At 40.1% G+C, this 27,646-nt stretch overlaps 2 protein-coding genes across 3 annotated transcripts in view; one reads left to right on the forward strand and one right to left on the reverse strand.

The window, feature by feature from the left end:
• LOC139542107 (GPI transamidase component PIG-T-like) overlaps positions 1-17,395 on the forward strand; it is a 32,174-nt gene extending 14,779 nt beyond the window's left edge. The window contains exons 9-12 of the mRNA XM_071347145.1: positions 1,769-1,969; positions 10,352-10,517; positions 10,829-10,912; positions 16,060-17,395. Of these exons, the coding sequence (XP_071203246.1) occupies positions 1,769-1,969; positions 10,352-10,517; positions 10,829-10,912; positions 16,060-16,309 (701 nt within the window). The 3' untranslated portion in view covers positions 16,310-17,395. The remainder of the gene's footprint in view (positions 1-1,768; positions 1,970-10,351; positions 10,518-10,828; positions 10,913-16,059) is intronic.
• Positions 17,396-20,483: 3,088 nt separating this feature from the next.
• Positions 20,484-22,244, reverse strand: LOC139542108 (waprin-Phi1-like). 2 transcript variants are annotated; one of them, XM_071347149.1, is made up of 4 exons: positions 22,005-22,244; positions 21,509-21,655; positions 21,080-21,217; positions 20,484-20,779 (listed from the first exon to the last, which is right to left on the reverse strand). In XM_071347149.1, the coding sequence occupies exons 1-4, from the start codon at positions 22,105-22,107 to the stop codon at positions 20,643-20,645; spliced, it is 525 nt and encodes a 174-aa protein (XP_071203250.1). In that variant the 5' UTR covers positions 22,108-22,244; the 3' UTR covers positions 20,484-20,642. The 2 variants fall into 2 exon arrangements, with proteins under 2 accessions (XP_071203250.1, XP_071203249.1); XM_071347148.1 differs by having other exon boundaries at positions 21,509-21,688; positions 22,005-22,161.
• Positions 22,245-27,646: the final 5,402 nt, after the last annotated feature.

Genomic DNA, 27,646 nt, shown 5'->3' on the forward strand with positions numbered 1-27,646 from the left:
GTGCTTCACGGTTGGGATGGTGTTTTTCGGCTTGCAAACCTCCCCCTTTTTCCCTCCAAACATAACGATGGTCATTATGGCCAAACAGTTCTATTTTTGTTTCATCAGACCAGAGGACGTTTCTCCAAAAAGTACGATCCTTGTCCCCATGTGCAGTTTCAAACCGTAGTCTGGCTTTTTTTATGGCGCAGTGGCTTCTTTCTTGCTGAGTGGCCCTTCAGGATATGTCGATATAGATACTTTTGTACCGGTTTCCTCCAGCATCTTCACAAGGTCCTTTGCTGCTGTTCTGGGTTTGATTTGCACTTTTCGCACCAAAGTACATTCATCTCTAAGAGACAGAACGCGTCTCCTTCCTGAGCTGTATGAAGGCTGCGTGGTCCCATGGTGTTTATACTTGCGTACTATTGTTTGTACAGATGAACGTGGTACCTTCAGGCGTTTGGAAATTGCTCCCAAGGATGAACCAGACTTGTGGAGGTCTACAATGTTTGTTTTTTTCTGAGGTCTTGGCTGATTTCTTTTGATTTTCCCATGATGTCAAGCAAAGAGGCACTGAGTTTGAAGGTAGGCCTTGAAATACATCCACCTTCAATTGACTCAGACTAATTGACATAATTTATCAGAAACTTCTAAAGCTTTGACATAATTTTCTGGAATTTTCCAAGCTGTTTAAAGGCACAGTCAACTTAGTGTATGTAAACTTCTTACCCACTGGAATTGTGATACAGTGAATTATAAGTGAAATAATCTATCTGTCTAAACAATTGTTGGAAAAAGTACTTGTCATGCACAAAGTAGACGTCTTAACCGACTTGCCAAAGCTATAGAAATTTGTGGAGTGGTTGAAAAACGAGTTTTAATGACTCCAACCTAAGTGTATGTAAACTTCCGACTTAAACTGTATTATCACTTGTGAATGATGTCCAGCAAAATAAACTGCTTTTGTTTTTTTGCAACTTTTCCGAATCATAGTCGCACACCTCATGTAACCTAGCCCATAGGCATATATGTTTTGATAATGTTTGTATCACAAGTGAAGTGGCCAAATAACTTCTTAAAATTAAGCACATTAATCTGCTTTACAAGGGGAGTAGAGCCTAACTGGCATACATAAGCACCGTGTGAGTTTCAAGTTTGTTAATTTTTCTATAAAAATGCACCTTTTTATAATGAAAGCATTACAGCACTCAGGGAGAAGGGCACAACGCAGCACTCTCATTCACAATTTACCCCAATCTGGTCTGTATGATATGACTAATGATGATTTGAAGAAAAGTTTGTAGAACAACTAAATTTACATAAATATCTTTAAATTAAGCATATAGGAGTACCTCTTTCTTTGTTAACCGCTCAACTCAGAATAGCCGCATGTGAGCAGTCCCTCAAATCGTTTTAGAGCTTTGTTCAATTGTATTCTTCATACTATAAAATAATGCCACTGAAGTCTAAGCAAATCTTGCAAATCTTGTCTGCTAAATGAACTAGTGTAACCCACAGCCATTTGGCATAGCCAGATCAGGACATAACATAAGGACAACTCAAAGTATGCTATTCTGTTCTTCTGAAATAGACTACATAGCCCTAGTTACTGCACAGTAAGATCAGGTAATGTGTTCCCGAAAAAGGTGAAAAAATTGTGATATAAATTAATTTCCATGTAGAGCATATAAAATGGTGTCTGTATAAAACTCACCATAGAAATTATATTTATATTCTAGTAATTTTATGATTGACAATATGAACACTCCCTCTTTCCCCTCCCCAGGAGACATGCTGCGTCCCCTACTGCATGGAGAGCGCTACGTGGCCGGCTACGGGCTGCAGACGGGAGAGATCCACACCCTGATGTACAACAACCACCCATACCGGGCCTTCCCCGTACTCCTGCTAGAAACTGTGCCCTGGTACCTGCGCCTCTACATCCACACGCTCACTGTCACCAGCAAGGGCCGTGACAACAAACCCAGTGAGTACTTCAGTGCCGCTGTTCACCTGCTGACACTGTTCCACCTAAGCCTGATATAAATGGCAGCTACCTATTGATAACAGTTGAGGGAAAGGCCATTTCTTCCCACATGGGGGAGCACATGCTTCAGTATCATAAAGCCTCATGCAGCCACAAAATGTGCCTGACCTAAAATGTTATATTTTGAAGAGAACTTGACAAAGCGAAAACAGGTTTTTGACATTTTTATAATTATATTAAAAATAAAGAACATACCTTATTTACGTAAGTATTCAGACCCTTTGCTCTCAGACTCAATGAATCTCAGATGCATCCTTTTTCCGTTTATCATTCCTGCGATGTTTCTACAACTTGATTGGCGTCCACCTGTGGTAAATTCAATTGATTTGAAAAGGCACACACCTGTCTATATAAGGTCCCACAATTGACAGTGCATGTCAGAGCAAAAACCAAGCCATGAGGTGAAACTAATTGTCCATACATCTCCGAAACAGGATTTTGTTGATGCACAGATCTGGGGAAGGGTACCAACAAATTTCTGCAGCATTTAAGGTTCCCAAGAACACAGTGGCCTCCTTCGTTCTTAAATGGAAGAAGTATGGAACCTCCAAGACCCTTCCTAGAGCTGGCCGGACAGCCAAACTGAGCAATCTGGAGAAGGACCCGATGGTCCCTCTGACAAATCTCCATAGTTCTTCTGTGGACATGGGAGAACCTTCCAGAAGGACAACCATCTCTGTAGCACTCCACTAATCAGGCCTTTATGGTTGAGTGGCCAGACGGAAGCCACTCCTCAGTAAAAGGCACATGATAGCCCGCTTGGAGTTTGCCAAAAGGCCCCTAAAGAACTCTGGTCTGATGAAACCACGATTGAACTCTTTGGCCTGAATGCGTCACGTCTGGAGGAAACCTGGCACCATCCTTATGGTGAAACATGGTGGCGGCGTTTTTCAGCGGCAGGGACTGGGAGACTAGTCCGGATCGAGGGAAAGATAAACGGCGCAAATGACAGAGAGATCCTTGATGAAAACCTGCTCCAGAGCGCTCAGGACCTGACTGGGGCGAAGGTTCACCTTCCAACAGGACGCTGACCCTAAGCACACAGCCAAGACAATGCAGGAGTGGCTTTGGAACATCCTTGAGTAACATCTTTGAGTGGCACAGCCAGAGCTCGGACTTTAACCCGATCGGACATCTCTGGAGAGACCTGAAAATAGCTGTGCAGCAACGTTCCCCATCCAACCTGACAGAGCTTGAGAGGATCTGCAGAGAAGAATGGGAGAAACTCCCCAGATACAGGTGCGCCAAGCTTGTAGCGCCATACACAAGAAGACTCTGGTCTGTAATCGCTGCCAAAGGTGCTTCAACAAATAACTGAGTAAAGGGTCTGAATACTTATGTAAATGTGATATTTCAGTTTTTTTATGAATGTGTACAAATTCAAAAAAAACTGGTCGCTTTGGGGTGATGTGTGTTTGTAGATTGAGGGAACATTTATTTAATATTTTTTTTAACGTAACAAAATGTGGGAAAAGTCAGGGTACTTTGAATGCACTGTAGTTTCATTCAATCAATGAATGAATCAAAGTTCAATGTTGGTATTATTTTCTCCTTCATGGCATGAAGAGTGAAATAGCTCATAAACTGAGGACTTCTATGAGAAGATTGATTGGATTCTTTCTCTCGTTGATATGTTTCACACCTTTCCAAATCAGACTCAAAATAGGGACTTCATTATCATAATGTGGGATGTAATGGGTATACAGTTGAAGTCGGAAGTTTACATAGTTATATTGGAGTCATCAAAACTCGTTTTTCAACCACTCCACAAATTTCTTGTTAACTATAGCTTTGGCAAGTCGGTTAGGACATCTACTTTGTGCATGACGCAAGTAATTTTTCCAACAATTGTTTACATACAGATTATTTCACTTATAATTCACTGTATCACAATTCCAGTGGGTCCGAAGTTTACGTACACTAAGTTGATTGTGCCTTTAAACAGCTTGGAAAATTACAGAAAATATTGTCATGGCTTTAGAAGCTTCTGATAGGCTAATTGACATCATTTTAGTCAATTGGAGGTGTACCTGGATGTATTTCAAGGCCTACCTTCAAACTCATTGCCTCTTTGCTTGACACCATGGGAAAATCAAAAGAAATCAGCCAAGACCTCAGGAAAAAAATTGTAGACCTCCACAAGTCTGGTTCATCCTTGGGAGCAATTTCCAAACGCCTGAAGGTGCCACGTTCATCTGTACAAACAATAGTACGCAAGTATAAACACCATGGGACCACGCAGCCTTCATACAGCTCAGGAAGGCGATGCGTTCTGTCTCCTAGAGATGAATGTACTTTGGTGCGAAAAGTGCAAATCAAACAGCAGCAAAGGACCTTGTGAAGATGCTGGAGGAAACCGGTACAAAAGTATCTATATCGACATATCCTATCAGCAAAGAAGGCACTGCGCCAAAACCGCCATAAAAAATCCAGACTACGGTTTGCAACTGCACATGGAGACAAAGATCGTACTTTTTCGAGAAATGTTCTCTGTTCTGATGAAACAAAAATAGAACTGTTTGGCCATAATGACCATCGTTATGTTTGGAGGAAAAAGGGGGAGGATTGCAAGCTGAAGAACACCATCCCAACCGTGAAGCACGGGGGTGGCAGCATCATGTTGTGGGGGTGCTTTGCTGCAGGAGGAACTGGTGCACTTCCCAAAATAGATGGCATCATGAGGAAGGAAAATTATGTAGATATATTGAAGCAACATCTCAAGAGATCAGTCAGGAAGTTAAAGCTTGGTCGCAAATGGGTCTTCCAAATGGAAAAGGACCCCAAGCATACTTCCAAAGTTGTGGCAAAATGGCTTAAGGACAACAAAGTCAAGGTATTGGAGTGGCCAAAGCCCTGACCTCAATCCTATAGAACATTTGTCGGCAGAACTGAAAAAGCGTGTGCAAGCAAGGAGGCCTACAATCCTGACTCAGTTACACCAGCTCTGTCAGGAGGAATGGGCCAAAATTCATCCAACTTATTGTGGGAAGCTTGTGGAAGGCTACTCAAAAAGTTTGACCCAAGTTAAACAATTTAAAGGCAATGCTGCCAAATACTAATTGAGTGTATGTAAACTTCTGACCCACTGGGAATGTGATGAAAGAAATAAAAGCTGAAATAAATCATTCTCTATACTATTATTCTGACATTTCACGTTCTTAATATAAAGTGGTGATCCCAACTGACCGAAGACGGGGAATTTTTACTATGATTAAATGTCAGGATTTGTGAAAAACTGAGTTTAAATGTATTTGGCTAAGGTGTATGTAAAATTCCGACTTCAATTGTATGGGCTTCTCTATTCGCAACAGAAAATTTACAGTCAAATGATTTGGCGTAAATGAAAGCAAGCACCAAAAGCTTGATAAGTGTATGACATGTGAAAGCTTAATTACAATATTAGTGGGAACGGAATATAATTGGATAATTACAGGAAAGTTAGTTCAGATTGCTGCAGCGTGTGGATCGCTATTTCTAAGATCAATATGAACAGTGCCCTGTGCTTGAAGTTGAATAGGCACTTTACTAACAAGGGGGCTTTGTTAAAGCACTATTTAAGAAATGAGAGAGAGGCTTACCGGTTTGACAGATGCAATTATGTTATCCATATATTTTTGTCGATAGCCCTATAGCTATGTCCTCCCATTCTCTCGTCATGCACTTCTGCGTCGGACTCGGGCCTGATGTCTGGGGTGGAAAATTTACTTCTGAAAGTACCATGCTTAGATTCACAATAACATTTCAGATTGAATTCTTTCCAAACAGCGATAGTTTAGTTCCAAACAAGACACACTAGTTTTGCTTTGGAGAAACACTGTTCAATTTAATAGAGTAGGTAGTTCTACTAACATAGTTATTGGTGATTCTACCACTGTAATAAGATCTTCATTTTTATATTTTCATTGAATTAGCCCACTAACCACATGTTAATTGTGTAGTTTAACCTATTGTGTAGGGCTTTGAATTGGGCAGCTAGTAGGCTATTTGCTAATAGGCTAATTATGTTCAGACTAGTTACAAACTCAGGAACAAATTGGCTGGAGGCCAAACCAATCTGTATATTCAATCATCATCATTCAGATCATTCAAATGTGTGGATATAGGCCTAGTACTAAACTTGAAGAACTTATGATTTGTCTCTGGGAAATTGTAGTTGCTCACCAGTGCTATTTTTATTGCTATACAGCACTAGTCCTCTTACATTTTAATTCCAGGTTGCATATCACAATATTTAAGCGCATATCAGATTGTCTGCTCTGCCCATAAGTCACACCAAGCATAGGGTCACTATAATATTTTTTTACCAGTGAACAAACTATGACATATCTCCCCAATATTGTCTGATGTATATAATTAATGTATTACATGAATGGTGGCCATAGCCACCATTCTGACCATCCTACCGATCCTCGACTTCGTTGATGTCATTTACAAAATAGCCTCCAATACCCTACTCAATAATTTGGATGCTGTCTATCACAGTGCCATCCGTTTTGTCACCAAAGCCCCATATACTACCCACCACTGTGACCTGTACACTCTCGTTGGCTGGCCCTCGCTTCATACTCGTCGCCAAACCCACTGGCTCCAGGTCATCTGCAAGACCCTGCTAGGTAAAGTCCCCCCTTATCTCAGCTCGCTGGTCACCATAGCAGCACCCACCTGTAGCACACGCTCCAGCAGGTATATCTCTCTGGTCACCCCCAAAGCCAATTCCTCCTTTGGCCGCCTCTCCTTCCAGTTCTCTGCTGCCAATGACTGGAACGAACTACAAAAATCTCTGAAACTGGAAACACTTATCTCCCTCACTAGCTTTAAGCACCAGCTGTCAGAGCAGCTCACAGATTACTGTACCTGTACATAGCCCATCTATAATTTAGCCCAAACTACTACCTCTTCCCCTACTGTATTTATTTATTTATTTAGCTCTTTTGCACCCCATTATTTCTACTTTGCACATTATTCCACTACAAATCTACCATTCCAGTGTTTTACTTGCTATATTGTATTTACTTCGCCACCATGGCCTTTTTTTGCCTTTACCTCCCTTATCTCACCTCATTTGCTCACATTGTATATAGATTTATTTTTCTACTGTATTATTGACTGTACGTTTGTTTTACTCCATGTGTAACTCTGTTGTTGTATGTGTCGAACTGCTTTGCTTTATCTTGGCCAGGTCGCAATTGTAAACGAGAACTTGTTCTCAACTAGCCTAACTGGTTAAATAAAAAAAAATAAAAAAATAGCCCTTCCGAAAATACATTTAAATCATGTTTTAATGCACTTTTTTTTTTTACCCTGCTCTGTGTATTCAATGTATTCCATTTAAAATGTGGCTCCCAGTGTGGCTAGTTCCAGGGCTATTATGACGCATCTGACAGTTCCTTCTCTATATGTTCCTAGGGCAGAGGTGTTGCCTAGCAACACATGCCTCAGCGGGAGACAAGGTCTGCATATTCCCATGATTTGTGAATCTATCCGGACAGTACAGCTAGCGCAACAGCTAAATTGGCTTTAAAAAAATACTATTTCATCTAATAGGGAGAAGTAGCTAACAAAATAACTACATTATGGTATTCACTAATCATAAACTATTTACATAATAGAAATTTGGGTACAGTTGTGTACACAATTCTTACTCGCCTAATGTTTTATATTGATAATTTTATGGGAGAAGTTTTTGTTTAAGATATTGTGTTTCTCACCTCTGCTACACCTACGTACTATGTTACTGTCACTATTAGGGCTGTGACGGTTTTTGTATAACCATGTAATCAATGATAATGGACTTCATATTCAAGTCGGAAAACTTTAGTCAAAAGCTGCAAATTTAAAAGGAAGCCTGTTTTACGTCTAAACGCTGATATAAGGAGAGAGAGGATGAGGAAAAACCCAGCCATAAAAAAAGATGACGGGTGCGGTTGAGTCCGTTTCCACGTTTAACATGGAGTCTTTACAACATGTTTAAACTTGGCTGCTCCTTGGTTCAGCAAGGTGTTGTAGCAAACACATCTTCAGTTGCCTAGGCTATGCATAGGAGAGAATATATATATACACACACACACACACACAGTCGTGGCCAAAACTTTTGAGAATGACACAAATATTCATTTTCACACAGTCTGCTGCCTCAGTTTGTATGATGGCAATTTGCATATACTCCAGAATGTTATGAAGATTGATCAGATGAATTGCAATTAATTGCAAAGTCCCTTTTTGCCATGCAAATGAACTGAATCCCCCCAAAACATTTCCACTGCATTTCAGCCCTGCCACAAAAGAACCAGCTGACATCATGTCAGTGATTCTCTCGTTAACACATGTGTGAGTGTTGACGAGGACAAGGCTGGAGATCACTCTGTCATGCTGTTTGAGTTCGAATAACAGACTGGAAGCTTCAAAAGGAGGGTGGAGCTTGGAATCATTGTTCTTCCTCTGTCAAATATGGTTACTTGCAAGGAAACACGTGCCGTCATCATTGCTTTGCACAAAAAGGGCTTCACAGGCAAGGATATTGCTGTCGGTAAGATTGCACCTAAATCAACCATTTATCGGATCATCAAGAACTTCAAGGAGAGCGGTTCAATTTTTGTGAAGAAGTCATCAGGGCGCCCAAGAAAGTCCAGCAAGCGCCAGGACCGTCTCCTAAAGTTGATTCAGCTTTGGGATCGGGGAACCACCAGTACAGAGCTTGCTCAGGAATGGCAGCAGGCAGGTGTGAGTGCATCTGCATGCACAGTGAGGCGAAGACTTTTGGAGGATGGCCTGGTGTCAAGAAGGGCAGCAAAAAAGCCACTTCTCTCCAGGAAAAACGTCAGGGACAGACTGATATTCTGCAAAAGGTACAGGGATTGGACTGCTGAGGACTGGGGGTAAAGTCATTTTCTCTGATGAATCCACTTTCCGATTGTTTGGGGCATCTCCGGACAAGCTTTTTCCAGAAGACAAGGTGAGCGCTACCATCAGTCATGTGTCATCCCAACAGTAAAGCATCCTGAGACCATTCATGTGTGGGGTTGCTTCTCAGCCAAGGGAGTGGGCTCACTCACACTTTTGCCTAAGAACACAGCCATGAATAAAGAATGGTACCAACACATCCTCCGAGAGCAACTTCTCCCAACCGTCCAGGAACAGTTTGGTGACAAACAATACCTTTTCCAGCATGATTGCGCACCTTGCCATAAGGCAAAAGTGATAACTAAGTGGCTCGGGGAACAAAACATCGATATGTTGGCTCCATGGCCAGGAAACTCCCCAGACCTTAAAGATAAATGTCTTGTTAATCCAGCCGCTGTGCCAGATTTCAAATAGGCTTTACGGCAAAAGCACACCATGCGATTATGTTAGGTCAGCGCCTAGCCACAGAAAACCATACAGCCATTTTCCAACCAAGGAGAGGTGTCACAAAAGTCAGAAATAGCATTAAAATGAATCACTTACCTTTGATGATCTTCATCTGGTGGCACTCCCAGGTCTCCATGTTAGACAATAAATGTTTGTTTTGTTCGATAATGTCCCTCTTTATGTCAAAAACCTCAGTTTTGTTGGCACAATGCGTGCTCTCAACATCGACGAAAAGTCAAATTTACAATAAAAGTTCGTAGAAACATGTCAAACGATGTTTAAAATCAATCCTCAGGTTGTTTTTGTCATAAATAATCAATAATATTTCAACTGGACAAAAGCTTTGTCAATAGAAAAGGAGAAAGAAGAAAAGGCGTGCTCCCGATCACGCGTTTGGCTCATGTCTGGAAATTTCCATTGTCCACTCATTGAAAGTGCTATATCTCCCTCATTTTTTTGAGTAAAAGCCTGACGCAATGCCTAAAGACTGGCCACATGTAGAGGAAGCCATAGAGATTGTGAACTGGGTACTAAGTCTTTGTATGGTGGATAGGCTTTCAATGGAAAAACAGCCTTTCAAAATAATAGTACTTCCTGGATGGAATTTCCTAAGGTCTTCGCCTGCCATATCAGTTCTGTTCTACTCACAGACATTATTTTAACAGTTTTGGAAACTTTAGAGTTTTCTATCCAAATCTACTAATTATATGCATATCCTAGCTTCTTGGTCTGTAGCATGCAGTTTTATTTGGGCACGTTTTTCATCCAAAATTCCGAATGCTGCCTGCCCCCTACCCGAGTTAAGTTAACCCACTGTTCCTGGGTAGGCCGTCATTGTAAATAAGAATTTGTTCTTAAATGACTTGCCTAGTTAAAAAAATCAATAAAAACTGCACTAGTCATCATTTTACTTGTCTTTCATTGTTGTGCGAGTAAATAAATACAATTTATCTTACTCCCCTCTTCTCTACCTAGGCTACATTCACTACCAGCCGTCCAAGGACCGCCTTCGGCCCCACCTGCTCGAGATGCTGGTCCAGCTGCCCCCCAACTCTGTGACCGAGGTGACCGTGCAGTTTGAGAGGGCACTCCTCAAGTGGACCGAGTACACCCCTGACCCCAACCACGGCTTCTACGTCGGGTACCACTTGACTTTGACTTAATTGATTCATGTTCACTTTTTACAGAAACTGAAATGCTATGGGTGAAGTGCTGTACTCTATCCGTCTCTGTCTAATGAAATGCAAACTGTGATGGAAATTTTACGTTTAAATACATTTTTCATGTTTGCCTAGTGTTGTCAGCTTTTATAAGTGCCCTTTACTCTTGTCTTGCTTCAATTCTGAATGAAGATGGGGCCATTGCTGAAATTGAGATACTACTTGCTTGTAGTCTCTCGATGTTCAGGTTTGCAGTAGAAGGTATTTGATTAAATGTTTTCCCTTGCTTCAGGTCTTCTGTTATCAGCGCTCTCGTGCCCAGTGTCGTTGCCATGGATACCAACAGCACTCGGGAATGCCCACTTTTCAGCAGCTTGTGAGTAATGAGGCTGTTTTTTTTTTAAGTAGTGGTTGAGCATTTACGTAGTAGTTGTCTTAAGTGTGTTAGTTTATCACCTGAGATAATGCAATTTGAATGCATCTCAAGGAAATTACACCAAATACAATCTTCTTTTAAAAGTAGTGTACTATTCCTCAAATCCATTGATTTGAAATGGAATTGGCCCCCAACTCTCATACAGTGGATCCTCCTCTAAAAGTTGCGAGCTTACACGCTGGACTTAGAGGTACCCAGCGTCACACCTTCATTGCTCCAGACCACCACAAGGGGAGTTAAAGCACTCATTATGCAAGGTTTTTATATGACCAATCATATCGTTATGTTTGGAGGAAAAAGGGGGAGGCTTGCAAACTGAAGAACACCATCCCAACCGTGAAGCATGGGGGTGGCAGCATCATGTTGTGGGGGTGCTTTGCTGCAGGAGAGATGGGTGCACTTCACAAAATAGATCGCATCATGAGGGAGGAAATTATGTGGATATATTGAAGCAACATCTCAAGACATCAGTCAGGAAGTTAAAGCTTGGTCGCTAATGGGTCTTCCAAATGGACAATGACCCCAAGCATACTTCCAAAGTTGTGGCAAAATGGCTTAAGGACAACGAAGTCAAGCTATTGGAGTGGCCATCACAAAGCCCTGACCTCAATCCTATAGAACATTGTGGGCAGAACTAAAAAATGTGTGCGAGCAAGGAGGCCTACAAACCTGACTCAGTTACACCAGCTCTGTCAGGAGGAATGGGCCAAAATTCACCCAGCTTATTGTGGGACGCTTATGGAAGGCTACCTGAAATGTTTGACCCAAATTAAACAATTTAAAGGCAATGCTACCAAATCCTAATTGAGTGTATGTAAACTTCTGACCCACTGGGAATGTGATGAAAGAAATAAAAGCTGAAATTAATCACTCTCTACAATCATTCTGACATTTCACATTCTTAAAATAAAGTGGTGATCCTACCTGACCTAAGACAGGGAATTTTTACTAGGATTAAATTTCAGGAGTTGTGAAACTGAGTTTAAATGTATTTGGCTATGGTGTATGTAAACTTCTGACTTCAACTGTGTGTGTGTGTATATATACAGTGGGGAGAACAAGTATTTGATACACTGACAATTTTGCAGGTTTTCCTACTTACAAAGCATGTAGAGGTCTGTAATTTTTATCATAGGTACACTTCAACTGTGAGAGAAGGAATCTAAAACAAAAATCCAGAAAATCACATTGTATGATTTTTAAGTAATTAATTTGCATTTTATTGCATGACATAAGTATTTGATACATCAGAAAAGCAGAACTGAATATTTGGTACAGAAACCTTAGTTTGCAATTACATAGATCATACGTTTCCTGTAGTTCTTGACCAGGTTTGCACACACTGCAGCAGGGATTTTGGCCCACTCCTCCATACAGACCTTCTCCAGATCCTTCAGGTTTCGGGGCTGTCGCTGGGCAATACGGACTTTCGGCTCCCTCCAAAGATTTTCTATTGGGTTCAGGTCTGGAGACTGGCTAGGCCACTCCAGGACCTTGAGATGCTTCTTACGGAGCCACTCCTTAGTTGCCCTGGCTGTGTGTTTCGGGTCGTTGTCATGCTGGAAGACCCAGCCACGACCCATCTTCAATGCTCTTACTGAGGGAAGGAGGTTGTTGGCCAAGATCTCGCGATACAAGGCCCCATCCATCCTCCCCTCAATACGGTGCAGTCGTCCTGTCCCCTTTGCAGAAAAGCATCCCCAAAGAATGATGTTTCCACCTCCATGCTTCACGGTTGGGATGGTGTTCTTGGGGTTGTACTCATCCTTCTATTCCTCCAAACACGGCGAGTGGAGTTTAGAGCAAAAAGCTCTATTTTTGTCTCATCAGACCACATGACCTTCTCCCATTCCTCCTCTGGATCATCCAGATGGTCATTGGCAAACTTCAGACGGGCCTGGACATGCGCTGGCTTGAGCAGGGGGACCTTGCGTGCGCTGCAGGATTTTAATCCATGACGGCGTAGTGTGTTACTAATGGTTTTCTTTGAGACTGTGGTCCCAGCTCTCTTCAGGTCATTGGCCAGGTCCTGCCGTGTAGTTCTGGGCTGATCCCTCACATTCCTCATGATCATTGATGCCCCACGAGGTGAGATCTTGCATGGAGCCCCAGACCGAGGGTGATTGACAGTCATCTTGAACTTCTTCCATTTTCTAATAATTGTGCCAACAGTTGTTGCCTTCTCACCAAGCTGCTTGGCTATTGTCCTGTAGCCCATCCCAGCCTTGTACAGGTCTACAATTTATCCCTGATGTCCTTACACAGCTCTCTGGTCTTGGCCATTGTGGAGAGGTTGGAGTCTGTTTGATTGAGTGTGTGGACAGGTGTCTTTTATACAGGTAACGAGTTCAAACAGGTGCAGTTAATACAGGTAATGAGTGGAGAACAGGAGGGCTTCTTAAAGAAAAACTAACAGGTCTGTGAGAGCCGAAATTCTTACTGGTTGGTAGGTGATCAAATACTTATGTCATGCAATAAAATGCAAATGAATTACTTAAAAATCATACAATGTGATTTTCTGGATTTTTGTTTTAGATTCCGTCTCTCACAGTTGAAGTGTACCTATGATAAAAATGACAGACCTCTACATGCTTTGTAAGTAGGAAAACCTGCAAAATCGGCAGTGTATCAAATACTTGTTCTCCCCACTGTATATATATATATATATATATATATATATATATATATATATATATATATATATATATATATATATATATACATACATACATACATACATACATACATAAAACAGTTCTTATCGAGCCGTGATGCCCGCAGATTACAGATTGCCTTTGCCGATCATTCATCAGTGAGTCAATCGCTTGAATAGTTATTGACTCATTCACACGTTGAAAAAGAACGAGATGGAGTCACAATCCATGCCAGGCACACCTGTGAGCTCAGGAACTCCACCTCCTACAGGAAGAGTCAATATACAGTATGTGGCAGGTTCGTCAGGTTTTCGGTTCACCCTGACATTTCCATTCCTCTTCTGACAACAGAACTTGACCAACTGCTCACCAGGCACAGCAGTTTGGGCCTCCTGGCTCGTTGAGAACTGTGTGAAGACCATTTCTTCCTAACCAAGACCGTATTTAATTTGCCAGAATTGTACATAATTATGACACAACATTGAAGGTTGTGCAATGTAACAGCAATATTTAGACAAAAAATGTAACATTTTGTTTTCGAAATGATAGTTTCCGGGGTTGACCATATTAATGACCTATGGCTCGTATTTATGTGTGTTATTATATTATAATTAAGTCTATGATTTGATAGAGCAGTCTGAGTGTTGGTTAGGCAGCTGCAGGCTCGTAAGCATTCATTCAAACAGCACTTTCGTGCGTTTGCCAGCAGCTCTTCACTGTGCTTCAAGCATTGCGCTGTTTATGTCTTCAAGCCTATCAACTCCCGAGATTAGGCTGGCAATACTCAAGTACCTATTAGAACATCCAATATTCAAAGGTATATGAAATACAAATGCTATAGAGAGAAATAGTCCGATAATATCTATAACCTAAAACTTCTTACCTGGGACTATTGAAGACTCATGTTAAAAGGAACCACCAGCTTTCATATGTTCTGAGCAAGGAACTTAAACGTTAGCTTTTTTACATGGCACATATTGCACATTTACTTTCTTCTCCAACACTTTGTTTTTGCATTATTTAAACCATATTGAACATGTTTCATTATTTATTTGAGACTAAATTGATTTTATTGATGTATTATATTAAGTTCAAATAATTGTTCATTCAGTATTGTTGTAATTGTCATTATTACAACAACAACAAAACAAAAAAATATATATATGTATGTATACACCTACTTATTCAAGGATTTTTCTATATTTTTACTATTTTCTACATTGTAGAATAATAGTGAACACATCAACTGCAGCAGGTGTAGCCCATCATGCAAATGTTTCCTATTAGCAAGACAATATACTTTTTATAACCCGGCTACTGGTGTGAAATCCCTCAACTTGCAATGTATTCGATGCTTAAGTACTCTAAAGTGTTACATTTCTAACTCAAAACAGCAGTACAGTATCTCTTCATCTTTATGCTTTCGTTAATAAAATAAAATAACAAGAAAAAAGGACATTCAAATGTGGATGTTTATATTTCACTTAATCTCCATTTGGGTATTTGTTAGACAATAATTAGAAAATTAGGGTGCAGAAATGTTATGCTCTTAGTGTAACCTTTTATTTAACAAGGACAGCATACTCCTTCCTCCCCAACATGGATTTGAACCCCGGTCTCCTGCGTGCCCTGCATTCTGTAGTACAGACATGGCCTGCTCTCCCTTATGTAAGGAATTAGGCACTTTCCAATGTTTACTACAGTATGTATTGTAGACTGCACAGTAGCCTAATAAACAAATAAACACATTTCGTTAATAAAATAATGATAAAAAAATACTCTTTCAAAATGCAGATGTTGATTTAGTTATGGATCCATAACAAATTACTATGGGAATAAATATCACTGATTTACAGAAATATTGGAACAAAGTTGTTAAATGAAGGCAAACAATGTAGAATCCTCCACTCCTGTAACCTACTCTTGACCGTCACGTTGTACAGTGCCATATTTTACATTCCATCCTAACGGAAACCCTAATGGTGTAGTTTTTCATGTTTCTCTGAATAGAAACACCATAATATTAATCAAATAAATTAAGCCAAATTTCTTTATCAATCCCATATACGATGTTTTTACAAAAAAGGTTTTAAATCGTCTGGTAATGCCAATACGGAATACTATCAAATGCTTCTCAAAGATGCCATCTGGTGATCGAACTAGCAATAACTTGCAGTAACAGAAAAAATGGCTGAGAATTAAATGACGTCCAACAGAATGCTGCGGCAGCACACAAGGTGTACTGCAGTACGACGCAACTTTTAAAGGAGGAACCACTGTAGGTTATTGTAATAAGACATTTAATTTACATAGGACTTTTCTTTACAGAGGAATCTCACTAGCTCTACATTGGCAAAAATAAAGGCATTCAATTTTAAATATTAGAAACATATTTTTTACATTAAACTTACCTCATCTTGTCTTTCTTCCCAGTTTCCCCTGTAAAGAGGAGTCCAGTTACTTCATGCGGGTCTACACGGAGCCCTTGCTGGTGAACCTGCCCACCCCTGACTTCAGCATGCCCTACAACGTCATCTGCCTCACTTGCACCGTGGTGGCCGTGGGTTACGGTTCCCTCTACAATCTCCTGACCCGCACCTTCCAGGTGGAGGAGCCCAGTCCGGGCCTGGCCAAACGGCTAGCCAACATCATCCGCAGGCTACGGGGTGTGCCACTGCTGTGATGAGCCAGAATGCTAACTTCAACAACAACAGCAGAGGTCGGTGGCTACATCACTTGGGAACTGTGAATGTAAGTTTCAGGAAGATAACGCTTTAAGTGCTGGAAGCTTTGACAAAGAAAATAAATGACTCTTAAGTTTGTTTCGTGAAGGATAAAGGAGTTGATGAACAATGAAGTCTCTAATGAAGTGTCATGGATTCGATGGACGTTAAAGGCTTTTTCTTGCCCGTGAGAAGCAAAAAAGGTGGCCTTTCTTCAGTGCACTACTACTGCTGTTGGTCTAGTTAAACAGAGAATAATGTATTTTTCATGTTTAAGGCAGGAACCAAAGTCTTTGCTCCAGGGTTTCAGTGGGGACAGTTGGCTGCAAGAATCACAGCAAGCTCATATTGGTTCCTGGGAAAAGTAATTGTCTGTTATAGATCACTAGGAAGCCATTGCTCTGCGATCTGGGGCCGTACGTATCAAGCGTCTGAGTACGAGTGCTGATCTAGGATCATTGTGTTCTAGAAGACAACTGGTCCTAAATCAGCACTCCTACTCTGAGATGTTTGGTACATTTCGGCTCCAGATTCATCTCTTAAATCTTTACTGAGATAAATAAGATTTGTATTTTTAGTTGATGTTGAAATGTTAAATGCACTGACTTACAGAACTTCCATAAACAGTTGTCTTTTGTTTTGATACGTGGGATTTCGTGTCACATTTGTTCATTAATCATAGAACCAGTCAGAACGTTTGCACTTGTAGAAAACCCAAAAAATCTCTACTGGAAAAGACTGTTGATTTTAACTTGCATTTGTCCAAATTTCTGTTTGAAGTTGTCGTGTTCTCTAATTGACATTACCTTTTGGTAAGCCTTTGTAGCACAAATACCCAACAGACAACATTTAAAAAGATGAGTTTGCCATGCATTTATATTAGGAACTTGACTAAGGCTAAGCACCCTCCATGCATTTACTTTTTAACACTGCTCGTTCTTTGTATATTAAACTGCTCTTGATACATTCATTTAACTGAACAACATTCAAATGTGTGAAGATATATTGGGTAACCTTGGGTATATAAAAATAATACATCTATAAAACTGGTCAACTGACCAAACATTTGTCATTCTTGTTTTAATCTAATGGCTTTAAGGCAAGGCACCACACCCTAATAAGGGAGAGAAAAAAATCCCCCTTACTCATATCACAATTTTACCAGTTGAATGTAGACGCAAACATAATACTTTTTGTATTACAACTTTCCTGAAATATTGTATTAAAATATGCAAATGAGGCTCTCATTAAATATGTGGACCTTTGCATATACAGCAAATCTGTTTTTCTGGACACTGGATGAAGTCAGCCTAAATTATTTGGTGTCATTTTGTTAAGACACTCCAGGACCGGATGTGTATAGAGACGATTGTGGATAAATATTGTTTTAATCTTTCTATCTGTGAAATACTAAAGTCACATGTAAAATGCATTTTAGGTGTGTTTTTTTTAAAGAAAATGTGATCTAGAATAAAACATTTTACAACATGTCAACAATTCCCTCTACACAAGTCTGGAGAATATATCTAAGGATAACCACACAAAATTTGGTGAATGCAGAAGCTTCTGAAGCTGAGAAAAAACATGTTTTCATGTGGGAAGGTCTGACTTTTGGGAAATGGGAGTTAGAGCAGTACAAGGAATTTATCTTACCAAATGCAAAACACCTATTTAGACGCAATCTCTTCAAAGTTAGTTACTACATATAGTCCAGATTGTAACATTCTCTACGAAATGGGCTTTTAATTGCCTGACGACTCAAACTGTGTTCTGGTCTTCCGCTGCTCAATTGTTCCCTACATACAATCTGAGACTGCAATCATTGAAGTTGTTTTGGGTGATGTCAAAATGAGGGAGGGGTGTTGTACAAAGCAAAGTCATTAGCGATTGAATTGTCTCTAACCAATCACAGTATCAAAGCTAATGATGCATTTTCAAACTTAGCTTTGCCCACGTGTGTTCTGCTCTGGCCCAACCCATCAGTTTTTGGGACCAATCAGATGGTCTAGAATAGATTTCCATGTAACGTTTTGCCGGAGCAAGGAGTTTAGGTAGCCAGGCAAGGCTTTTGAATTATGTATTACTAAATGTAGTAAGCTTTGAAATTATGGATTTATGTCCATTTGAATGACAGTAGTATGATAAACTAAATCAAATAAACATTTACATCAAGTTTTGACATTTTTATGTTTACTTTTTGAAATAACTCATTTAGGGACAAAAATACCCCAAAATTCTAAATCGATAAGTCGATGCAAAAAAAAGTAATTTAATCCTGTGGTGCCTCGCCTTTAAAGAAATACATGGAGGCTTGTAGAGGAGCCGTATGAATCTCAATTGTCTCAGACTAGGATCAGGTCCCTCCTGTCCATATAATATTATCCATTATGATCCAAGTCAAAACTCATTCTAGATCAGCACTCCTACTCTCGGTTGATAAATACAGCCCTAGATCATTGGGAATCGAATTGTGCCCTTGATGAATGCTGTGCATCCCTGCTTCTCAGTCTAAAACATTATTTTTGGACTGCTAGGAGAACTCTTGAGGATTCCTGAGAATAAATGATGAGGAACCACTTGGCTGCAACTAAGCATGGATCAACTATCAATATCTAGCAAAAGAGTCTTAACGATATACAGTGGCATCATCACCCCAAAAATCTGAGGGGGCACAGAGTACGTAAAGATGGCTGGGGGGGTGCTCTGGAAGTTGGACAATTTTGCATTTTTCAAATACCTGAAATAGCTTTTTCCTGCAATCTAGAGCCATAATCATTATGCTTAATTCCCCCCCCCAAATTTTTTTTTAAGACTTTCTACATGTCTCTTGAGCTGTCTTCATCCTCCTAAATTGGTGGTTCTTTTTTTTTTAAAGAAACAAAATATGCTACCCTGCATCTCGGCAAAAATCTTGGTAAAAGATTTAAAGAAATGTGAGTCTTCGTCATTACATTTAGTTATTGCTTGTTTTTCTAAAGTCTACCAACCTTTCCAGAAGGCATGCCAGCTAAGTGAGTTAGACAAGCTAGCTAACTCTAACTTGATAACCTGAAAAGGCTTCTTGGTAGCTAGTTATGAGGTTGGGAGATTGGGAACCTACAGTATCTGAGCTATCTTAAGCCAACTTAAATAAAATTGCTAGGTGGGGTTATAGACTGGGTTTCTGAAAAAATACTTTGTGACATCTGCTGACATAAAGGAATTATAAATACATTTGATTGATAGTATTACATAGAGACACATTTATTTTAAATAAACATTTTAAAAAAAATATATTTTTAAACTGGACAAATCTGAAGGGGCACAGATGCCTCTGACGACATAACATGTCATAAGCATTCAAAACGAGTGATGTAATTTTATGACAAGCCATACAGTATGAATCTATTCAGTAGAATGTAACATTACATTTTCTACTTGAATGTTCGGTATCATGAAGAATAGATAATTTCCCTATTCTATCTGATAGAGTAGACAATGTGTCATCACTATTCATTCTATTTCAGAACGTTCCACATCACTGAATACACCCCGGGTCCAGGAGTTCACTTTCTGTATTCCATCTCAATTGCCTCAGTTATGGAAGTGTGTGTATGTGGAGGGTAGGGGAGGGAACGGCTGATTCTTTTCTCTATTTACAAACTTGGCCTCACTCCTGCCAAGTTCCAGCTGAACAGACAGACACAGAGATCCCTTTCTTTGCCAGCCAGTCATTTTCTCTCTTGCATGTGTTTGGCACTCTAGAGTGGAACAAAAAAGCCCTCTGCATTCCTAATCAGTGATGGTCATGTCCGGTTTAATAGCTCTGCTTAACTCAGTCCGTTTAGGCAGGGAAGTGGGTATACCTTGGCAGGGAGCATAGACACTTTGTGCAGAGTTGAAGGTTAGGGGAGGTGTAGTAGCACACCAGAAGGTTTTCTACAGGTTTTCTTTAGACAAAATCCCTGGTCAAATAGAAGTATATGTACTGACTCTGGTGGTCAGCCAGGAAACGTGTACATACTTGAGCAATTTCCATTCTTGAAGTGTTCCATAACGTGTTATTGTAGCTCAGTGCTGCCATAAAAAGCCCATAAAAGGCATCTCAGACACTCAAGACTTCCACCAACAAGGTCATAAATGCACAGGAATGTATTTAAAGGCTAGACAGATGGTTTTATTGATTGGAATACAAACAAGGACAAAAAACACCCCCTCTAAATTAAAAAAAAAAAGCCAACAAGCATTCTTGTTCTTGAAAGAGAAGGAGTCTATTAGCATTGTCACTAATATCCCGACCCAAACCTTGCTGTCCTATGAGCATGGCTCGCTGCAGGCGTGGCCGCAGGTTGTCCGGCAACACTTCTGTTCTTCTGGGCACTGGCCGTCATGGTAACAGTACTCAGCACACATAGGGGTCCCCTTGGGCAGGGCACATCGACCGAGCTTCACTATGGTAACAGAAAAGAGGTGTTCAGTTATACTGTAGCAACATTGGTCTATAGTAACAACTTGTCAGTCTACACTGACTGTTCCCATTTGAAGTCTTACTATTACAATGCTCAAGGTCATATAGACTCTAGACATACAAGGCTCTGGGAATTCTTAAGTGTCTCAGCTCTAAAAAGAGTATATGAAAGGGATTTTTCCAATGTGCATAACATGTACATAACTAGCCCAGCTTTCTTGTTTCCAGAGTAATGCAGCAATAATGGATGGGGCGTATCTGTCACTTTGGGACCATCTCCTACCTGTGTAAGGTGTAATGCACTCATGCCCACATCCGTTGTGGCAGCATTTTTCATCATTGGAGCAGTCACTGTCGTTGGAACAGAACTCCGCACACATCCCTGAGCCCCATAGTCTGCGAGGGCACAGTCCTGGCTTTGCTTTTGGTAACAAATTTGCAGAGCAGACATGTCAGGGAACCCAACTTACTGCAAAAGGACATGAACATATGGATACAATTGGACTCTACCATTTTCTGAAAATCTCATATTTGTGTGGAGATGGTTAGCCTACTATAAATAGGCATTTGCATTTGTGGGAAGACTGCAGACTATATATACCCCAAGTATCTTTGTGTCTAAGTATAGGAATCATCAATGTTTTTCACATATCACCCATGAAAATGCATGACAGCATTCTGAACACTGTTAATAAACCAGTCAGGTTCTTACTGAAGGCAGGTGGGACACACACGGCGCCACAGTCAAAGACACAGCACTTGTCATCTCCAGGACAGTCCTCGTCACAGACACATCCCTTGTGTGACGGCACAACGTTCAAAAGCCGCGGGCAGTGACCTGCCTTCTGGAGGGTCGGTACTGTGAGAGAGCAGGAGGAATCGTTGGAGTGAACTGTGGAGACCTCAAATCAAGTTAATTACGCAGTAACACAGCAACCTTGTGGCAATGGGTTACAAAACCAATTTCACCTAATATTTTTTCTCTCAACAGAAGCTTTTTAGTTCACACTATGCTTTCAACCAGCAAATGAAAGTCATATATTTAGTAAGTAACAACAAAATAGGTTGCAAAGGGGCTTATGCTCAACTGTAGCCTAGTGTGTCTCACCACATAGGTAGGCCTACAACAAAGCAGTCAAATGTAGTAGGCACTACTTCAAATAAATCTGTTTCATGACAAATAATGCAAAGTAATTAGAACAACTCACCCGTAGATTTGCCTCCAGTTTCAGCAGCAGAGACTAGTTTCAAATCTACAATTGCCAACAGAACAATAGCCAAAGCACAAAGCGCTGAGGAATTCATCTCCATGCTGACTTCAAGACTGGAGCCTACTTGTTGGAGCAAATACTCCAAATCGATTACGTAAAAAGGGGGAGAGACCAAAAGAGAGACGAATGCACAGGGAACAATGCGCCTGTAGGGTCCCTATGCCCCTCAATTTACATTCCGAGTTCGGAGCCGAACACGCGCTAAGGTCACATGTAATAACAATAATTAATAGATGGAAAAAGGGGTCCCCCAAATGGATAGAAATTCATAATTGGACAGAAAGGGACTCACCTTTCCCAAATCCATGAGCAAAAGCAAATATTGTTAACCTAACACTAAGGATTTTTGTGCGGTTTCCTTAGATAAGAAATTGATTAATATTACAGTGCCTTCAGAAAGTATTCATACCCCTTGACTTATTCCACATTTTGTTGTATTACAGCCTGAATTCAAAATGTATTAAATAAATAAAAAATCTCTAACACATATACACACACAATACCCCATAATGACAAAGTGAAAACATGTTTTTAGAAATGTTTGCAAATGTATTAAAAATTAAATGTAGAAATACATAATTTACATAAGTATTCACACCCCTGAGTCAATACTTTGTAGAAGCACCTTTGGCGGTGATTACAGCTGTGAGTCTTTTTGGGTTAGTCTCTAAGAGCTTTGCACACCTGGATTGTACAATATTTGCCAATTTATTATTTAAAAAATTCTTCATGCTCTATCATTGCTAGACAGACATTTTCAAATCTTGCCATAGATTTGAAAGCTTTTAAAGTCAAAACTGTAACTAGGCCCACTCAGGAACATTCAATGGCGTTTTGTTCAGAACCTCGGTTATTGTCCTGCTGAAAGGTGAATTTGTCTCCCAGTGTCTGTTGGAACACAGACTGAACCAGGTTTTCCTCTACGATTTTGCCTGTGCTTATACCTCTATTCCATTTAATTTTATCTTAAAGAACTCCCTAGTCCATGCCGATGACAAGCCCAACCATAACAGAATGCAGCCACCACCATGCTTGGAAATATGAAGTGGTACTTAGTAGCTAGGTTTCCGTCCAATTAGCAACACATTTTCATGCGAGTGTTCAAAAATTAAGTTATTTTTATTTGTGAAACGGCAGCCAAGCATCGACGATCATGTCACCCAAATAAGACTCTCGGTATTTATTGGAAAGGAGCATCAAAGCTCATATTACATTTTTCAACACCCTGTGAAGTTCATCATAACTTATTTCATGTTGCCTAATAAACTGCATGCTTTCCCGACGAGTCGTCATTGTGTGACTCCAAGTTTACGTCAATATGATGGTTATATCAATATTTAGGCATGAAAGCGTTTCCACCGACATTTCTCGCATAATTCATTTTACAGACATAAAAAGATCCCACCTTGTCTAGTGTGTTTTGTAGACATTTGGAAAGTTTACTGACACATTTTCTGTTTCTATAAGGCATGTCATTACATTTTACTCGCATAAATAGGTTGAATGGAAACCTGGTTAGTGGTGGGTTGTGTTGGATTTGCCCCAAACATAACGCTTTGTATTCAGGACAAAAAGTTAATTTCTTTGTCACATTTTTTTGCAGTATTACGTAGTGACTTGTCGCAAACAGGATGCATGTTTGGAAATATTTTTATTTGGTGCAGGCTTCCTTTTTTTTCACACTGTCATTTAGGTTAGTATTGTGGAGTAACTACAATGTTGACTCATCCTCAGTTTGGCATATCACAACCATTAAACTCTGAAACTGTTTTAAAATCCCCATTGGCCTCATGGTAAAATCCCTGAGCAGTTTTCTTCCTTTCCGGCAACTGAGTTAGGAAGGACGCCTGTATCTTTGTAGTACCATCCAAAGACTAATTAATATGCTCAAAGGGATATTCAGAATCTCCTTTGTTTATTTTCATACATCTATCAATCATTGAAAAACCTCCCTGGTCTTTGTGGTTGAGTCTATGCTTGAAATTCCCTACTCGATTGAGGGACCTTACAGATAGTTGTATGTGTGGGGTACAGAGATCATGTTAACCATAATTATTGAACACGGAATGAGTCCACGCAACTTATGGAATTTGTTAAGCACCTTTTTTTACTCCTGAACTTATTTAAGCTTGCCATAGCAAAGAGGTTGAATACTTATTGACTCAATACATTTCAGATTTTGTTTGACTTTTTTTTTTTTTTTCATTCTACAAACAAAGTTCCACTTTGGAATTATGTGTGTAGATCAGTGACACACAATCTCAATTTAAAACATTTACAATTCAGGCTGTAACACAACACAATGTGGAAAAAGTAAAGAGGTGTGAATACTTTCTGAAGGCATTATTCCATACCCTCAACATTCAAGCCAAAATTTGATGCAACCGATTAGCAAGTAAACGTCCATAGTGTTTTTTCAACTGAGTCGGTAGGTCAGTAATCACGTTTACAGTATTCCGGATAGTAGCTCATATCCCGCTTAAGGTCTTATTTGCTATAAGCTACTGTATTTACATGCACCTTTTGATAACCCACTTACGAGCATCCCTCTATCCACGAATAAAAATACTATTCCTCATTTAAATTCATATGTGTTAAATGGAATAGTAACTGAAATATGGACACTCACTGTAGGCCTATCACCTCTCACATGTAGTTTAATATAATATTAACTCCTGCAGAATTATGCATTTCTTGCAGTAAAATAATACACAGAATTTTTATTTTGTCTCTGGAACAGGAGTGGAGAAATATATGATTGATTTATTTCAGCATCTTGAGAAAATGCAAATGTGCATGTAATGTGTTATCTTTGACACTTATGCAAGCAGACAGTATTTCAACCAAATAAATTATGCACCCAAGGCAAACTGAAGTATTATCAGAAACGTGTTGCATCGTTTTCTCAGCTTTTCATTTCCTGAAAACCGGTCAAACAGATGACACAATCTTTCTACTGTTTTGGAGTTATTGCATTTTTTTACCGATGGCCTGGACCCTTAACATCCTTGCTCCACGAGTGTACTGCCTATCAATTTAAGACATTATTCTGGTGAGCACTGCTTTATTTAGTATTCTAGGGTAACAAGTTATGACAGAAGAGAAGCTGCATGTAGGCCTACCAAATGTCAGAAATTATAATATGGCCTACCAAATGTTAGAAATTATGAATTAGGGGTGAAAGTAGCCTAAACCAGTCAATCAAGAACAGAGTATCAGCTAAATAAATTATGGAATTATTATGGTGGATCGAACTGCACAGGTAGCCTACTTTTTGAAGTGATTTGTTTAACAATCTGATAACCTCACACAACACCCATGATATGTGAAACTGAAAAAACAACAGTAAACGGGATAAGATGTTTACATGACACAGTATCTCATCTAAGATCAGCATATCCCAGGCATTTTATCCGGGTTTCTCATAACCAGGATACAAGCTTTTTCAGGTTATTGTAAACCGGATATGATATGTGTCCACTCAAAAACCAATACTTGAGTATCCTGAATAAAAACAGGATATTGGTGTGCATGTAAACATGGTCACTGACAAATGATTTCTGTGGGTGAAAATCCCTAATGCCTAACTATTTATAAACTAAATGTGTCAAAATAGGTGGAGAGATTTTGGGGCAATGGTTGGAGTCCGTTGATTGTATAGTGTAGTAATTAGGATTTTTGGAAAACTATAATTCATCTTTAGGAATAGGCCGACACATGAATAGGCCTACATACTGTATATCAAGCCCGTTGCTGACAGGTGTATACAATCTAGCACACAGCCATGCAATCTCCATAGACAAACATTGTCAGAAGAATGCCCTTACTGAAGAGCTCAGTGACTTTCAATTTGGCACCGTCATAGGATGCCACCTTTCCAACAAGTCAGTTCATCAAATTTCTGCCCTGATAGAGCTGCCCTGGTCATTTGTAAGTGCTATTATTGTGAAGTGGAAACATCTAGGAGCAAAAACGGCTCAGCTGCGAAGTGGTCGGCCACACAAGCTCACAGAACGGGACCGCGGAGTGCTGAAGCGCGTAGCGCGTAAAAATCGTCTGTCCTACCTGCCTGAATGCATAGTGCCATCTGTAAAGTTTGGTGGAGGAGGAATAATGGTGGGGCTGTTTTTCATGGTTCGGGCAATGCCCCTTAGTTCCAGTGAAGGGAAATCTTAACGCTACAGCATACAATGACATTCTAGACGATTCTGTGCTTCCAACTTTGTTCCAACAGTTTGTCGAAGGCCCTTTCCTGTTTCAGCATGACAGTGCCCCCGTGCACAAACCGAGGTCTATACGTAAGTGGTTTGTCGAGATCGGTGTGGAAGAACTTGATTTGCCTGCACAGAGCACTGACCTCAACCCCATCGAACATCTTTGGGATGAATTGGAACGCCGACTGCGAGCCAGGCCTAATCGCCCAACATCAGTGCTTGACCTCACTAATGCTGTTGTGGCTGAATGGAAGAAAGTGACCACAGCAATGTTCCAACATCTAGCGGAAACCCTTCCCAGAAGTGTGGCTGTTAGCAGCAAAGGGGGGACGAAATCTATATTAATGAGATGTTTGACGAGCAGGTGTCAACATACACTAAATGACCAAAAGTATCTGTCATGTTTATGATGGGCAGACCAATGTGTTTTTCATTTGACTACACTGACATCTAGTGGCTGAGGATGGACAACTATGTAGCAGACAGCAGACTAGATAAATGCGCAACATTGGATTTCTTCCCTAATCACTTTTACAACGTAAACCTCTATGAACATAGTAATACTGCTACTGTATTTCAACTTGCCTCAAAGATTTTTAGGACTAAACACGTCATATTCTATATGACTAAATAAAACTCCACTTAGGTTTAACACAGGCTGCATGAGCAAATGTTTAAGAGGAGCCTATTGCTTAATAATAGGAAAATATATAACATGTTATGGTTGATAGTGATGGAAAATGCATGTATCAGGGGAAGGGAATTTGGTCAAATCAGGCTGAGACTTTAGATGGGTAGCAACATATGCTACAGAGCATTGTTGTGTTTGTCAAGGGCCACCAAGACTTCTAAGGTCAGCCAGGAACCAATTCATAGCAGGGTCCAATTTTCCAGTCCATACTCATCACCCTGCCAGCATTACATGGAGATAGGCCCAATACTGAAAATAAATATTTCACTAACCCCATGATGGTCTGAAACACCGGATGTTATATGCATGTAGAATTAAATTCTCAAACAAACCAAGTATTGGTGTTAAAAACCGTGTTTTATTCCACATGCAGTCGTTTGTCACTTGTTTGATATACCGTACATACTGTCCAGTTTCCATAAAGCTCTCATAAACATAAATGACATGTTTACATGTCATAGACATAATTATACATGCAATAATATAGAATTTCTTAAAATAATGTCCAATAAAGCTCCCAAGATTAATCTGAAGGCAAAGTTATGCTATCTTGTAGCCTATTAGAGTATTGTCATCCCCCACCATAAAATTCTGAAAGAATTTAAGATAAATCCTACATTTTTGCCCCCTGTTTCCACCAAACATGAGATACCGGCTTCTAGGACTTCTCTCTG

This window comes from Salvelinus alpinus, chromosome 17 (genome assembly GCF_045679555.1).
Source record: "Salvelinus alpinus chromosome 17, SLU_Salpinus.1, whole genome shotgun sequence".
Classification (NCBI taxonomy): Eukaryota; Metazoa; Chordata; class Actinopteri; order Salmoniformes; family Salmonidae; genus Salvelinus; species Salvelinus alpinus.